Source organism: Erythrolamprus reginae, chromosome 8, assembly GCF_031021105.1.
Source record: "Erythrolamprus reginae isolate rEryReg1 chromosome 8, rEryReg1.hap1, whole genome shotgun sequence".
In the NCBI taxonomy this organism is placed as follows: domain Eukaryota; kingdom Metazoa; phylum Chordata; class Lepidosauria; order Squamata; family Dipsadidae; genus Erythrolamprus; species Erythrolamprus reginae.
This window is the reverse complement of record NC_091957.1, coordinates 42,331,903-42,347,949: the sequence shown is the minus strand read 5'-3', so window position 1 is coordinate 42,347,949 and position 16,047 is coordinate 42,331,903. Positions and strand designations below refer to the sequence as shown.

The following is a 16,047-nucleotide window of genomic DNA, read 5'->3' as shown; positions in this document are numbered from 1 at the left end:
TAGAGGCGTTCTTAGGTAGAGGTACCACTGTATTTGAAAAAAAAGGAGAATATGAGGTCTTGGGACAGAAAAGATAACTTTGCTTAAAAGCTTCCCAGAAAATCTAGCCAAACTTTGTTCAAAACACAAAGATTACTTGCATTTTTTATCTTTTACACTAGGATTCCTAGAACCTTAAAAACAGAATGCTATCCTCGCCCATGCTTTCCCCTAACAATGAGAAATAAAAAAGTTACCTTGATTCACACTAGTATTTTGATTGATAAGAAGTGTAGAGATTAATGTGCCATAATCCAACTCAATCATACACAAAATTAGGTTAGAGAAAAGCTCTCCCCTTTATTAATGGATATCTATATTTATTAAGGAGCCATTTATACAGCATGACTTATATTAAGAAACTTTGCTCCAGATCAGTTTTCAGGATGTGTCATTTAAAAATGGCATCTAAGATTATTCTGGTCACAAAGCCAACTTGTTCATACTTTGTTATCCTAGCATAACTGGAGACAATGACAAATTGCTTTATTTCATTTGCAAAACTCATTTGAATACAATTTCCCTGTGCAAATGAAGATTACATAAAAGTCTAGAAAATTGGTGCCATTTGTTAGATCACAGCTTCTGCAAACAGGTTTAAAACGGCCTTGAAAGCACTTTTAATTGCACAGATTCAGGCTATTTAACGCCAACACAAATTAATATAAGATACTTAACCAATAACATTAAAGAGGAATCTGCGCAACCCATTTTTTTTAAAGGATAGATTTAGAGTTATGGCAGAACTAAAAGATTCACAGTCTTTCTGTTCTACTTTGCTTTTTCCGTTGTGCCCCACGGCCTTGTTTTCACTTGCTTGAAATTAAACCAGAAAGAAAAAAGAAAGACAAAACTATTGGGAAGCAGACAGAATTTAAGTTGAGACTAATGTTAGGTTGGAATGGACTATAAATTGAGACTATGAAAGCTTTACTTTGATAGCCCACAATTGAAATTGTCTTCATTACTCTTGGGATCAGCAAGGCTCATCTTTAAAAAGATTTATTTTGTTTTCTAAGAAGATTGCCACTTGTTTTAACCCTCACTAGGTTTCCCAGTTGCTGCATTGGTACAATTATTTTCCAGCCGTTGGACTTAGGAGTTCAGGTGGGCTTATTTCTCACGTACCTGCCTCCCAGCTGCGTGTCAAAAGCCCTGCCTGTGCTACTCGAGGAGGTAGCCGGGTTGGCGGTAGAGTTCCCCAGACTTATTGTCTTGGGGGACTTCAATCTGCCGTCACTCGGCGAAACCTCTGGGTTGGCACAGGAGTTCATGGCCACCATGACAGCCGTGGACCTGACTCAAGTAGTTCAGGGTCCGACTCACGAGGGAGGGCACGCACCTGACATGGTATTCCTTTCCGAGCAATTGAGTAATGGTCTGAGACTAAGGGGCTTAGAAGTGTTGCCTTTGTCATGGTCAGACCATTTTCTACTACGGCTTGACTTCCTGGCTCCAATCCCCCCCCGCAGGGAGGCGGAACCAATGAAGATGTTCCGCCCCAGGCGCCTGATGGACCCAGAGGGCTTTCAGACGGCGCTTGGGGTTATTCCAGAGGCACTCGTCCACAGTTCGGCGGAGTCTCTCGCGGAGGCCTGGAACAGGGCTGCAGCGGGGGCTCTTGACCGGATTGCGCCCTTGCGACCTCTCCATGGCGCTAGACCCCGTAGAGCTCCATGGTTCAACGAGGAGCTCCGGGAGTTGAAACGCCAAAAGAGACGTCTAGAGAAGCGATGGAGGAAGAGTAGGTCTGAATCCGATCGAACACTTGTAAGAGCTTTTATTAAGACTTACAAAGTGGCGCTCAAGGCGGCAAGATGCGCGTACCATGCCGCCTTGATTGCATCAGCGGAATCCCGCCCGGCCGCTCTGTTTAGGGTGACCCGCTCCCTTCTCAACCAGGGGGGAGTTGGGGAGCCCTTACAGAGTAGTGCCGAGGATTTTAACACGTTTTTCGCTGATAAAGTCGCTCGGATCCGGGCCGATCTCGACTCCAATTGTGTAACAGAGTCGACTGACAACGAGTCAGTCGAGGTGACTGGGGCACGTACTTGTCCACCTGTCTGGGAAGAGTTTGATCTGGTGACACCTGATGAAGTGGACAAGGCCATCGGAGCTGTGAGTTCCGCCACCTGTTTACTGGATCCGTGTCCCTCCTGGTTGGTTTCGGCCAGCAGGGAGGTGACACGGAGCTGGGCCCAGGAGATTACCAACGCTTCCTTGGGGAGGGGAGTTTTTCCATCACTCTATAAAGAAGCGCTTGTGCGCCCCCTCCTCAAGAAGCCCTCTCTGGACCCAGCCGTACTTAACAACTATCGTCCAGTCTCCAACCTTCCCTTTATGGGGAAGGTTGTCGAGAAGACCCGTTGTACCTACCTGAACGGTCTTCTCGATGCACTGGAAGGAGAGTCCAACATGGGTATTTAACCAATCCTATTGGTAGAGACTGAGTAAAAAATTAACATAATAATAGGCACCGCCCCCAGCAGTCTCCCATGAGCCTCAGTTTTAAAAACGAATAACCAATGAAAGAGGATAACCAAATTTATTGAACAATAAACAATCCAAACCAAGCCAACCCAACTTCCGGAGTCCCTAACCTTCAACTACCGGGTGGGTTTGGACTCTCCTTCCAGTGCATCGAGAAGACCGTTCAGGTAGGTACAACGGGTCTTCTCCACTGCATCTGGAAGGAGAGTCCAACATGGGATATACCAAAGCTCTCAAGGCCCATGGGAGGGAGAAGGTCTGATTAGGGACTTAGGAGAAACACAAACTTTCTGAAGGACTCGCCTGCCAAAAGCCGCTTCCGCAGAAGCGAAGGAGTCCACTTTATAATGCTTAATAAACGTGGTAGGTGCTGCCCAGGTTGCTGCTCTACAAATGTCTTCGATGGACGCTTGTGTCGCCCAAGCTGCTGAAGCAGCCGCACTCCTGGTGGAATGAGCTAATATCCCCTCTGGAGGGGTATGTCCTCCCGCCTTATAGGCCTCAGAGATACATTCCTTAATCCACCTACTAATAGATTTTGCCGATAGTCCTAGCCCTAATCTAGCCTCAGAAAAAGAGATAAACAGAGTTTCTGACTTCCTGAACTGTTCCGTTCTCCTAATGTAAATCTTCAAAGCCCTCCTGACATCTATCTTATGCCATAACAACTCAGATGGATGAGTTCCATGAGTACAGAAGTCAGGCAAGATTAGCTCTTGCTTCCTATGGAACACCGAATTTACCTTCGGCACAAATGAAGGATCCAACCTAAGTACCACTCTGTCCGGATAAAAATGGCAGAGATCTGCTCTTACGGATAATGCTGACAACTCTGACACCCTGCGGGCGGACGTGATCGCCACAAGGAAGGCCGTTTTCAAGGAAAGTAACCTGACTGGTATAGTCCTCAGCGGCTCAAAAGGAGGCTTAGTCAACGCTTGTAGGACCAGTGTAAGATCCCAGGATGGAAATCTCCTGACTGGAGGAGAATGTTTATTTGTGGCTCCCTTAATAAAATCTCGAACCCAAGTATGTTGTGCTAACGTTCGAGACTCTGATGTCTGGATCATGGTAGATAAAGCCGCTACCTGTCTCTTCAAGGTATTAGGGGCCAGACCCTGCTCTACCCCTACCTGTAGAAACCCCAGAACATCTAGAACAGAAGCCACCCCAGGATCAATAGAGTGTGTAGTGCAAAATTTACAAAAGGCTGTCCAAGTCGCCTGATAAATTCGAGAGGTCGATGGACGCCTAGCTGCCTGCATAGTAGCTATGACCTTCTCCGGCAAGTTACATTGTCTTAGTCTATGCCTTTCAAGTGCCATCCTGTCAAGTGAAGCCATTGGGGATCCGGATGGTGAAGGTTCCCCTGGCTGAGAGAGATGGCCTGGTCCGGAATCCTCCATGGGGGTGACACTGAGAGCGCCATCAAGTCGGCGAACCACGGACGTCTCGGCCAGTAAGGGGCAATTAAGAGTACTTCCGCCTTCTCCTGGAGGATCTTTTCCACCACCCTCGGGATCAGGTTTACAGGTGGAAAGGCATACAGAAGCCCCTGGGGCCAAGGTGTCCACAAGGCGTTCGTTCCTTCCGCTCTCGGGTCTGGAAACCTTGTGAAGAACCTCGTGAGTTGAGCATTCTGGCTGGTGGCAAACAGGTCTACCAGAGGTATTCCAAACCTCTGGGTCAGCTGTGTGAAGAGTTCCGGGTCGAGCTTCCACTCGGACGGGTCCAGAGTCGCCCTGCTGAGCCAATCCGCCTTGGTGTTGCTGATCCCGGCGATGTGTTCCGCAGTGAGGGATGCTAGATGAGTCTCGGCCCAATTGAAAAGCCGTGTGGTCTCCTCCATAAGGCGGTGTGACCTTGTGCCCCCCTGGTGGTTCAGGTGGGCCCTGGTCGCCACATTGTCTGTTAATATGAGTATATGTCTGTTTTCCACTATGGGAGCAAAAGCCAGGAGGGCTAAAAATACAGCCCTCAGCTCTAAGAAGTTGATGTTGACCGGGGACAGGTCTTCCAATGTCCAGATGCCCTGGGCCATGTGACGGCCCAAGTGAGCTCCCCATCCGTATAAACTGGCGTCTGTGGTAAGGATGAGCCGATCCTGTGTTCTGAAGGGCGAGCCTCCCTGGATCGCTCCGGTGGTCCACCACTGTAGGGATCTTGCGACTGCCCTGGGTAACTTGATTGATCTGTGTGAATGGCTGATCCTGGCCCTCTGGGCCGGTAACAGGAACCACTGAAGGCCCCTGATATGATGCCTGGCCCAGGGTACAATCCCGATGGCGGACACTAGTGTCCCCAACACCTTTGACAACAGTGCCAATGGAACCCGTCTGCGACGGGTCAGGTCGGTAACAAGACAGTGGATATTCTCTTGTCTCTCGGGAGAGAGCGATACGGTGCCTGCTATGGTGTCGATAATGGCTCCTAGATGTTGAAGTCTGGTAGCGGGAACCATCTGGCTTTTTTCCAAATTGATGGTAAAGCCATGGGCTTCTAGTATCCGCACCGTCCTGGACAAATCCTCCCTGGCCTGACCTGGGGACCTGGACAAGATAATTATGTCGTCCAGGTAGGCCATCAGTCTGATGGAGTGTGACCTTAGATGTGCCGTCAACGCATCCAGCAACTTGGTAAAGGTTCGCGGGGCTGAAGATAGGCCAAAGGGCATGGCCTTGTACTGGTAGTGAATGCCCTCCGAACAGAACCTGAGGAATTTCCGATGGGCCGGGTGTACCGGTACATGTAGATAGGCCTCTTTCAGGTCTATCGAGGTAAGTAGGTCTCGAGTCCTGATTGAAGGGAGTATGGTTTGTAAGGAGTGCATGTGGAATCTCCTGTACTTTATAAAGACATTCAGCTGCTTTAAGTTCAGTATCATTCGATATCCTCCTGACGCCTTGGGTACGAGGAAAATCCGGGAATAAAATCCCCTTCCCTCTTCCACTGGGGGCACCTGTTCGATGGCCCGTATCTCCAGTAAGTGTGCCACCTCCTTGTGGATTAGTTGTCGCTTTTGAGGGTCCCGGATTACCGGGCAATGTACAAAACGGTAGGGGGGCTGTCCTATGAATTCTAGTTGTAGTCCGTCCGACACGGTGGCTAGCACCCACCTGTCTGAAGACGTCATCCGCCACGAGGGACTGAAATGTTGCAATTTCCCTCCCAGCGGCAGACTCCCGGCTGAGTCATTTTGAACGACGAAACCCTCTCTGACTGTACCCCCGAAAGGGCCGCCTGGGCTGCTGGTATCCCCTCTGCCTGTCCTGGAACGATCCGCGGTCGCTCCGGAAGGGTTGTTGTGTATATTGATTCTGGCTGAAGGGCCGCTGTGTCTGCCCAGAGCTGGTAGATGCGTCCCAGCGAGGGTTCTGACGTCTCGTGTAAGGAGTAAACCTCCTATCTTGGCGTCTGTTGGATCTAGGTAGGACCTTCTTCTTGTCCTTGTCTTCAATTAAGACCTTATCCAGGATCTCCCCAAACAGCATAGAACCTTGCAATGGGGCTGAAGCCAGGCGCCACTTCGACTTCAAATCAGCTGGCCAATTACGTAGCCACAGAAGTCTACGCGAAGAGAGTGTGGTAGCCATGCCTCTGCTGGCGAACTTAGCCGCGTGGAGGGTCGCATCGGCCGAAAACTCTGCTGCCGCCAGTAACTTACTTAAATCCTGGCGTAATCTACCCTCCTCCGGTCCAATCCGTGACTGCATTTCTTGGAGCCACATTATTGAGGCTCTGTTGAAGAAGGAGGCCGCAGCAGCTGCCCTGAACCCCCAGCCAGCCATCTGGTGGGTTTTGCGCAACAGGGTTTCCGCCTTCCTGTCTTCAGGTTTTAGGCTCTCTCCCGTCTCGGAGGGAACCAGGGCACTGGAAACCAGTGTCACTACTGGTTGGTCAATGGGAGGGAACTCCAAAAGTTTTTCCACCTCCTCATCAAACGTATAAAATTTCCTCTCCAGGGTAGACGGTCCTTGGGCCGCTGCGGGATATTGCCACGGTTTTTTGACTCCTTCAATGAAAATGTGTGAAGCCGGAATAGAATCAGTCTCGGGTTGGGGCTCCCTAAGCAACGAAGCTGAAGCCTTACCGGCGTCTTCTTCTGTTGTTTTGGTTCCCTGGAGGTTCATTACTTGCTTTGCCTTAAAAAGCAAGGTCCTAAACAATGCTGGTTTAAAGAGACCTGCTACAGGCTGTTGCTCCGGCGGGTTCTCATCCTCCGAGAACTCGTACTCCTTGTCACTGTCCTCGCAAAAGGCCGGTTCTTCTGATAGGGACCCCAGCCCCGAGGGGGGCGGTGCTGGCCAAAGGTTTCTTGACTGGGGTGCAGCTCGGCGTACATACTGGCTTGATCCTGCGTTCACCCCTTGCGCGTAGACCTCAGCCATCAACTCCTGCATATCTGCGGGCATGTGCTGCCAGGATCCCTGCTGTGACCGCAGGCCGGCTGCCGTAGGGGTGAACGTGGCTGAAGGGGCCTGTGGGCCTCTTTGAGCCTGCCCCACTGACTCAGGTCGTGTCCAAGACGGAGTTGGGGAAGGTGCCACCTGAGGTATTGAAAAGAACTGTCCATCTGGTGACCAGTCACCCTCCTGGAAGGCCCCCGTGTGCCCATAGGCTGATTGTGGGGTCATGGGGTCAGGAGTGGGTACCTGCCTCTGAGTCAGGGGCACCACCGAAGGGGAAGGCTGCAAGGCTGCCTCTAATTTCTTCTCCAGCGCTTTTATGCGCTTTTCTGCCTCCTTAAGTGAGGCTGCCGAGGCTGGAGACTGGGAGGCCTTGGACTTCTCCTTAGCCTTCCCCTTGTCCTTTTCCTTAGGGGCTACTGGTGACCCCGCCTTGCTTTCTCCGGTTTGTTTATCCATTCTACTCACAATTAGCAATCTGCTTTGATCACCGAGCTCGAAAACCTCTTTTTGCACCTCGTCACCTCGAACAAAATGGCGACCGGCTACCCCTTGTTGTTGCGCTTGCGCTCTAGAGTCCAAGCCCTTTTTGGCACCTTACAGCTGCCGGAAGCCCTTCCGGCCGGCGCTCTTATCGCTCTCCTGGGGGCTACCCAAGATGGCGGCGCCCAGCGTTTTCGCGGGCTTTCTCGCCCTTCCCCAACGCCTCGCCGCTCGAAACTCGCCTTTCGCCGCTTCCCCGACGTCCTTAGACCTCCTGGGGACCACTCGGCTCCTGCCTCTTCCGAGGCTTCGCAGCGTTCCCGGCGGCGGCGGCGGTACCAGCGGCCTCGCCGCTTCACAGCTGATCGGGACTCCGCTCGTCTTACGGAGTCCCCTGGGGTGCCTTTCGTCTCGGGCCTCCCAGTGGGGGGGGCGGACCCCCCCACCTTCGGCCCGCAGCCCTCATTTGACCGCGGAGGCCAGTGACTCCGGGCTGAGTTGCTCCTCTTGGGGGCAGATCCCGTGGAGGGAAACAGCCCCTAAGGAGATTGGTGGGGGTGTTGTCCTCGGAGGACAGAGACCCCTGCTCCAACGCTGTTCCAATCTGGAGAGGAGACAAAAACAACACATTAAACATGGTAAAAAACATTTATTTTACTCTAAGCAAACTCAGTATGACTCTACTCTTGGACTGAGTTTTTAAAACTGAGGCTCATGGGAGACTGCTGGGGGCGGTGCCTATTATTATGTTAATTTTTTACTCAGTCTCTACCAATAGGATTGGTTAAATACCCATGTTGGACTCTCCTTCCAGATGCAGTGGAGAAGGTGGTGGCACTCCAGCTCCAGCGGTCCTTGGAAGAAGCCGATTATCTAGGTCCCCAGCAGTCGGGTTTCAGGGCCGGTTACAGCACGGAAACCGCTTTGGTCGCGTTGATGGATGATCTCTGGCGGGCCCGGGACAGGGGTTTATCCTCTGTCCTGGTGCTCCTTGACCTCTCAGCGGCTTTCGATACCATCGACCATGGTATCCTTCTGCACCGGCTGGAGGGGTTGGGAGTGGGAGGCACTGTCCTTCAGTGGTTCTCCTCCTACCTCTCTGGCCGGTCGCAGTCGGTGTTAGTGGGGGGCCAGAGGTCGACTCCTAGGTTTCTCCCTTGTGGGGTGCCTCAGGGGTCGGTCCTCTCCCCCCTGCTATTCAACATCTACATGAAACCGCTGGGCGAGATCATCCAAGGACATGGGGTGAGGTATCATCAATATGCGGATGATACCCAGCTTTACATCTCCACCCCATGCCCAGTCAACGAAGCGGTGGAAGTGATGTGCCGGTGCCTGGAGGCTGTTGGGGCCTGGATGGGTGTCAACAGACTCAAGCTCAACCCGGATAAGACGGAGTGGCTGTGGGTTCTGCCTCCCAAGGACAATCCCATCTGTCCGTCCATCACCCTGGGGGGGGAATTATTGACCCCCTCAGAGAGGGTCCGCAACTTGGGCGTCCTCCTCGATCCACAGCTCACATTAGAACAACATCTTTCAGCTGTGGCGAGGGGGGCGTTTGCCCAGGTTCGCCTGGTGCACCAGTTGCAGCCCTATCTGGACCGGGACTCATTGCTCACAGTCACTCATGCCCTCATCACCTCGAGATTCGACTACTGTAATGCTCTCTACATGGGGCTACCTTTGAAAAGTGTTCGGAAACTTCAGATCGTGCAAAATGCAGCTGCGAGAGCAGTCATGGGCCTACCTAGGTATGCCCATGTTTCACCATCACTCCGCAGTCTGCATTGGTTGCCGATCAATTTCCGGTCACAATTCAAAGTGTTGGTTATGACCTTTAAAGCCCTTCATGGCATCGGACCAGAATATCTCCGAGACCGCCTCCTGCCGCACGAATCCCAGCGACCGATTAGGTCCCACAGAGTGGGCCTTCTCCGGGTCCCGTCAACTAAACAATGTCGGTTGGCGGGCCCCAGGGGAAGAGCCTTCTCTGTGGCGGCCCCGGCCCTCTGGAACCAACTCCCCCCGGAGATTAGAACTGCCCCTACTCTTCCTGCCTTCCGTAAACTCCTTAAAACCCACCTTTGCCGCCAGGCATGGGGGAACTGAAACATCTCCCCCGGGCACGTTTAATTTATGCATGGTATGTCTGTGTGTGTGACTGTTAGCATATGGGGTTTTTTTAAATATTTAAATATTTTAAATCTGTCTGATTGCTTATGATTTGTTTTTTACATGTTGTGAGCCGCCCCGAGTCTTCGGAGAGGGGCGGCATACAAATCTAAGTAATAATAATAATAATAATAATAATAATAATAATAATAATAATAATAATTGTGATGCTGTCACTGAAACACAACAAAAATTGTTGATTGATATAATTAATATGAAACCAATTCATACCAGTTAATGGAAGGGATTTTTGAATAACAAAGCATAATAACTTTAATGGACTACTGCCTGCATTGATAATAATCCCCCCAAAATTTTCAAGGATGCACAACAGAAACAACTCAAATCAGAATGTTTACAAGCAATGGTTCTTCAAAAAATAATGACTACTTTGCAAAAAATAAATTAGAATAAAAATTTAATTAATCTAAGTTAAAATTAGGAACCCCAATATCAAATTTAGAAGTAACAAACTCAAATACTATTTATATACATCAATATACCATAGCACCATTATACCATTGAAACAAGAAGGATATACGATTGATAAAATGATATGAAGAATTGGAAATGTATTTATGTAACCGATGTATAACAAAGCAGTAAAAGGAAGATTTTCCTTTGCAGATCAGACATAAGCTGCACACCAAATTCACTACTCCTAGAGTAGTTCCAATTGTAAATAACGATATCAAATACGTAATACATAAAGCAGAGTGCTTTATTTTCTCTTTTATCTCTTTTCATAACTATCTCTTTTTCTACTCACCTTCCCTTTTTTCTTTATTTAAATCTTTGTGTATATACTGTTGTATGTATTGTTGTTTGTTGTGTGATTTTAATGTAAATACTTAATAAACTTTTTTCTAAAAAAAAAAAAAAAAAAAAAACGACTACAGTGTTCCCTCGATTTTCGCGGGTTCAAACTTCGCGGATAGCCTATACCACGGTTTTAAAAATATATTAATTAAAAAATACTTCACGGTTTTTTTTTCTATACCACGGTTTTTCCTGCCCGATGACATCATACGTCATCGCCAAACTAATAATTTTTGCAAATAAATAACAAAAAAAATAATTACAGTGGTACCTCGAGATACGAGTTTAATTCGTTCCGGACCTGCGCTCTTAAGTCGAGCAGCTCTTATCTCGAACGACTTTTCCCCATAGGAATTAATGTAAATAATTTTAATTGGTTCCAGCCCTCAAAAAACTCACAAAGTTAGTCTAAATTATGCAAAAAGACATTGCAAGAATAAATGTAACTTTACTTATTAATAAGATGATAAGCTGAGAGCTTTCCTTCGCTTCGGAAGCCGCCGAAAGCATCAGAGGGGTGCGACGCTTTGTTCGAGTGGCTCTGCATCAGCGCGGGAAGGAAGGAAAGTAAGCCAGCCCGGCTCTTCTCGGCTCGTATTGCGGAGAGGGGCGGCATACAAATCCAAGTAATAAATAAAATAAAATAAAAAAATGTCTCTCCTCTCCCAGCTCTTATCTCGAGTAGCTCTTAAGTCGAGCAGCTCTTATGTCGGGGTTCCACTGTATTGTTAATAAATAATTATGTTTATAAATATCAGGATCACTAAGTGTCTTATTCAATGGTGAGTACCAGTAATAATGGTGAGTAAATGGTTGTTAAGGGAATGGGAAATGGTAATTTAGGGGTTTAAAGTGTTAAGGGATGGCTTGTGATACTGTCCATAGCCAAAAATGGTGTATTTACTTCCGCATCTCTACTTCGCGGAAATTCAACTTTCGCGGGCGGGCTCGGAACGCATCCCCCCGCATAAATCGAGGGAATGCTGTACTTCTCACTGTTGGCTAAAATTCATTATCTCGGAACTGTACACTACACAGTATAAATCAGAGGTCTTCGAACTTGGCAACTTTAAGACTTGGAGACTTCAACACTCAGAACAGCTGGCTGGAGAATTCTGGGACTTGGAGTCCACAAGTCTTAAAGTTGCCAAGTCTGAAGACCTCTGATATAAATAAACATACAATCTAAAGCGGAAGGTTTCACAAGATGTACTTACTGCTCTTTTCCTGGAGCATCCCGTAATCCAAGGCACAGTAAGGTTTCCTGAAATCTGTGGAAAATAAAAACATTACCACAAAGGTACATTTTGCATGCTTTAAGACAGATAATCATCTAAAGCAATGTTTCCCAACCTTGGCAACTTGAAGATATCTGGACTTCAACTCCCAGAATTGCCCAGCCAGCATTCGCTGGCTGTGGAATTCTGGGAGTTGAAGTCCAAATATCTTCAAGTTGCCAAGGTTGGGAAACACTGATCTAAACAACAGTTATAGAAAGTAATTGGAATGCATATTTTTTAGATGAACATAATTCCTTCTTCTTTTTCTAAGAAATTTGATTTAGGAGACAATAAACCAATGGTTCTTAAACCTTTTCTTCATCATGGTACAGGTTTCTCTTGCACATATGCCCAGAGGTGGGCTACTAAGGTGGAACGGTGACGTGTGCTCGCTCCTGTGGCTCTGAGTGCTAGCGGAGTCCAGTGCAATTATGCTACTGCACCTGTGTGTCCGCGCGCGATTTCACTCCCTGCCCAGGTGCAGTAGCAGAATTGCGCTGGGCTCTGCTAGCGTTCAGAGCCACAGGGGCGAGCACACGTCACCGTTCCACCTTAGCAGCCCACCTCTGCATACGCGCTAGTCTTTCCCGACTCTAGGGGGCAGTGCTCACGTCTGTTTCAAAGCCAAAGAGCCAGCGCTCCCCAAAGACATCTCCCTGGTCATGTGGCCGGCATGACTAAATGCCAAAGGGCACGGAATGCTATTAGCGTCCCACCAAAGTGGTCTCTATTTTTCTACTTGCATTTTTAGGTGCTTTCAAACTGCTAGGTTGGCTGAACCTGGGACAAATAATGGGAACTCACACTGTTACAAAGCGCTAGGGATTTGAACTGCTGAACTGCAGACCTTTCGATCAATAAGCTCAGCATCTTAGCTGCTGAGCCACCGAGTCCCATTCTTCACCATGGACCCCTTTTTAAATACCTTTGTGACCACAGACTGTGACCATGGACCACTTAAGATTTAAATCATAATATTATCTTAATTATTATTATCATAATATCTCTCCCCGGAGATTAGAACTGCCCCACCCTCCTTGCCTTCCGTAAACTCCTTAAAACTCACCTCTGCCGTCAGGCATGGGGGAATTGAGACATTCCTCCCTTCCCCCGGGCCTATACAATTTATGTATGGTATGTCTGTGTGTATGTCTGGTTTAATCATGGGGTTTTTAAATTTTTTTTAATTTATTAGATTTGCTGTGAATTGTTTTATTATATGTTTTGAGCTGCCCCGAGTCTACGGAGAGGGGCGGCATACAAATCTAATAAATAAATAAATTTCTTCAAGTCTTCACACATCCCTTGTGATGATATCAGACCACAGGTTTAGAACTAATTGAATAAATGATCATTTACTGGATCTCAAACTTATTGAATGGGTCTGAATTCTTATAAATTTAGCTCAGATTTTTTTTAAAAAATCTTCAATCGATTTAAATGTTTCTCTAAACTCGAATGTGAATCAAGATATGATTCTGAAGACCTTTTTAGAACAATTGTTTCCAAAGTCAGGTTTCATCAGAATTGTAATACAGGAATAAAGTATCAAAATGTCAGGGATGTAAGAGAAAAAACAGCCATGTATAAAGAAATGAATAAACGAAATAAAGGGGGAAAATATAAAACTGTTCTTATTTCCTGGTAGCAGAAAACAAAATAGCAATTCTCTTTTCAGTCTCTCATTAGCTGGAGTTTGTGATTTCCGTTTTTTTTTTTAAAAAATGTAAGTGGCACATTTCCTAAGCGTCAGAACTTAGGGAGGAAGAAAAGCCCAATTACCTGATAATTATTTTGGTTCTGAGATAGCCTTAGTTGATTGGATGCTGCAAAATGAGAAGAAAGGTTACTTCTTGATGGATAGGAATTGCTGTAGAGTGTGCTGGATGTGCTGTGCAACGAAGCCCGCGGAGGTAAGCGATAGTCTCTGTTGTGATACAAGATATTGTTGTGCAAGTTCCTCGCATTCAGCACGTGAGAATTGCAACTCAGGTTCCTGCCTGATCCCGAAAAACCAGATCCCGGGTTCTCGACGCGGAGGGACGTGCCGCTTAACCGAGAGTAGTTTTGAATCTGGGCGCCCATGGAAGCCAACTCTTCCTCTCTGGCGTATTCGTCGTCCACATCCCCGGTTTCCATCGCGATAGACAGGCAACTGCCTTCTCCAGAAGATGACAGGGACTTCTCTCGGCTTCCCCCCAGGGACTGATCGGTAACAGCCAACGAAAAAACCTCTCGGATTTCTAAATTGTGGGTGCTGCAGGAAGGATCTCTAATGTTCGACCTCTGCCCGGATGGCACGGAGGAAGCCAGGATGGGGTGCTCCGGTTTTTGCAACCGTTGGCAGCCTACCTGGTCCATTTTGTACGGCCGGTGGCACAAAACGGGCTTTTGAGGCAACACTAATTCCGCCGTCTGAACCGACGAGCCGCCGTAGCTTTTCTTCGTGTGGTTATAAATAGAATTCCCTGAATTCAGCACGCTGGTTTGCCTGGAGAGGATGATGGTTTTCTCGCCCAGGAAAAGCGAAGCGTTTTTACAATGGGGAGTTTGGCGGCTCACCGCGATGTGCTGCCGCTGGAATTCGGGATCGCTCTTCCCGGCTGATCTCGACAGGGAATTTTTATGCATGTCGCTCATCAAGGAGTTCGTCTGTTTACTGGAGACCAGTCTGCCCGAGGAAGTCGCCGGGTTATAGATGCCGGTGACTATGACGTCGTTATTGGAGGACGTCCACGAGGACTGCTGGCTCTGGGAACGGGCTATGCTGACCACGTTTTGAACGGCCACTTCCGGAGGCACCGTCAATGAGCTGCTGGCCGTGACGGAGGGGCTCCCTCCCGAATCCACGGTGTTCTTACTGCTCATCTTTCTTCTTTTGTTTCCAACCCACGTCTGCAAACAAAAAAGAATTTGTAAACAAAGAGGACGCGTAATTTTCAGCTCGCTTTCGAGGTGGTCTTTTCATGGCTCAACTATCACTCTCAAACTAGGTAGTTTTCCAGGACTCAACTATAATTTTCTGCTAGTTTCCGAGATGGTTTTCCACACCTCACCTATAATTCCAAGCTAGATGGTTTTCAGCCTCAACTATAATTTTCAGATAGACTTCAAGGTGGCATTTCCATCATTACGTCAAAAGCTTTACTCCCTTAAGTCTGAACTGAAACTTCGTTTATGGTTCCGAGAAAATAATAAACATTTACAATACCTGGCAGATATATATATAGAAACATAGAAGATTGACGGCAGAAAAAGACCTCATGGTCCATCCAGTCCGCCCTTATACTATTTCCTGTATTTTATCTTAGGATGGATCTATATTTATCCCAGGCATGTTTACATTCAGTTCCTTTGGATTTACCAACCACTTCTGCTGGAAGTTTGTTCCAAGGATCTACTACTCTTTCAGTGAAATAATATTTTCTCACATTGCTTCTGATCTTTCCCCCAACTAACCTGAGATTGTGCCCCCTTGTTGTTGTGTTCACTTTCCTATTAAAAACACTTCCCTCCTGAACCTTATTTAATCTTTTAACATATTTAAATGTTTCGATCATGTCCCCCCTTTCCCTTCTGTCCTCTAGAACAGCGTTTCCCAACCGGAGACACAGCCAGGTGTGCCGCGAAGCCTAGGGAAGCTCCAGCTGGGCGGGGCGCTGCCGGTGCCGGACCACCAGTGCCTCGGACCTGGAGCTCCCACTCGCAGCTGTCCCCCGGCTACTGCCCGATGCAGCTGTTTCCGGCGCTCTCCTGCTGGGCCCCAAAGAAGGAAGGCGGGAAAAAGGAGAGCTTCATTATTCGCGCCTCCTTTTACCCACCTTCCTTCTTTGGGGCCCAGCAGGAAAGCGCTGGAAACAGCGGCATCTGGCAGTAGCCGGGGGACAGCTGCGAGCACCGTTCCCCGTAAGCTGCCCCCTCTCCTCCTCCGCCGCCGCCTCCTGTCTTGGGGCACGATCCGCCCCCTCTCCTCCGCCGCCGCTTCCTGCCTTGGGGCGAGCAATCCGGGAGTCCGGGACTGTGTGGCTTTGCGCCATGAAGAGAAAACGGCCGACTTTTCCCTGCTGCCCGAGCCGTTTTCTCTTCATGGCGCAAAGCCACACAGTCCCGGACTCCCGGATCGCTCGCTTCTCCGGTCAGCAAAGCCATCTGTCCAGGAAAGCACCGTGCATTGAAAAAGTGCGATGCTTTTCCGGCAGCCGGCTTGCTGGCTGGAGAAGCGAGCGATCCGGGAGTCCAGGACTGTGGCTTTGCGCCATGAAGAGAAAATGGCAGCAGGGAAAAGTCAGCCGGGCTAACGGGAGGCGGCGCGTGGCTGGGCGCTGGGGACGTCTGGGAGGGCTGATCGCTGCTGCCTC

The 16,047-nt window shown here is 48.5% G+C and overlaps 1 protein-coding gene across 16 annotated transcripts in view; it reads right to left on the bottom strand.

The window, feature by feature from the left end:
* HDX (highly divergent homeobox) overlaps positions 1-16,047 on the bottom strand; it is a 51,631-nt gene that overhangs the window by 15,920 nt on the left and 19,664 nt on the right. For all 16 annotated transcript variants that reach the window (XM_070759760.1, XM_070759767.1, XM_070759764.1 and 13 more), the window contains 2 exons: positions 13,472-14,584; positions 11,627-11,680 (listed from right to left, as the gene is read on the bottom strand). In XM_070759760.1, coding sequence (XP_070615861.1) covers positions 11,627-11,680; positions 13,472-14,584 — 1,167 coding nt within the window. The remainder of the gene's footprint in view (positions 1-11,626; positions 11,681-13,471; positions 14,585-16,047) is intronic.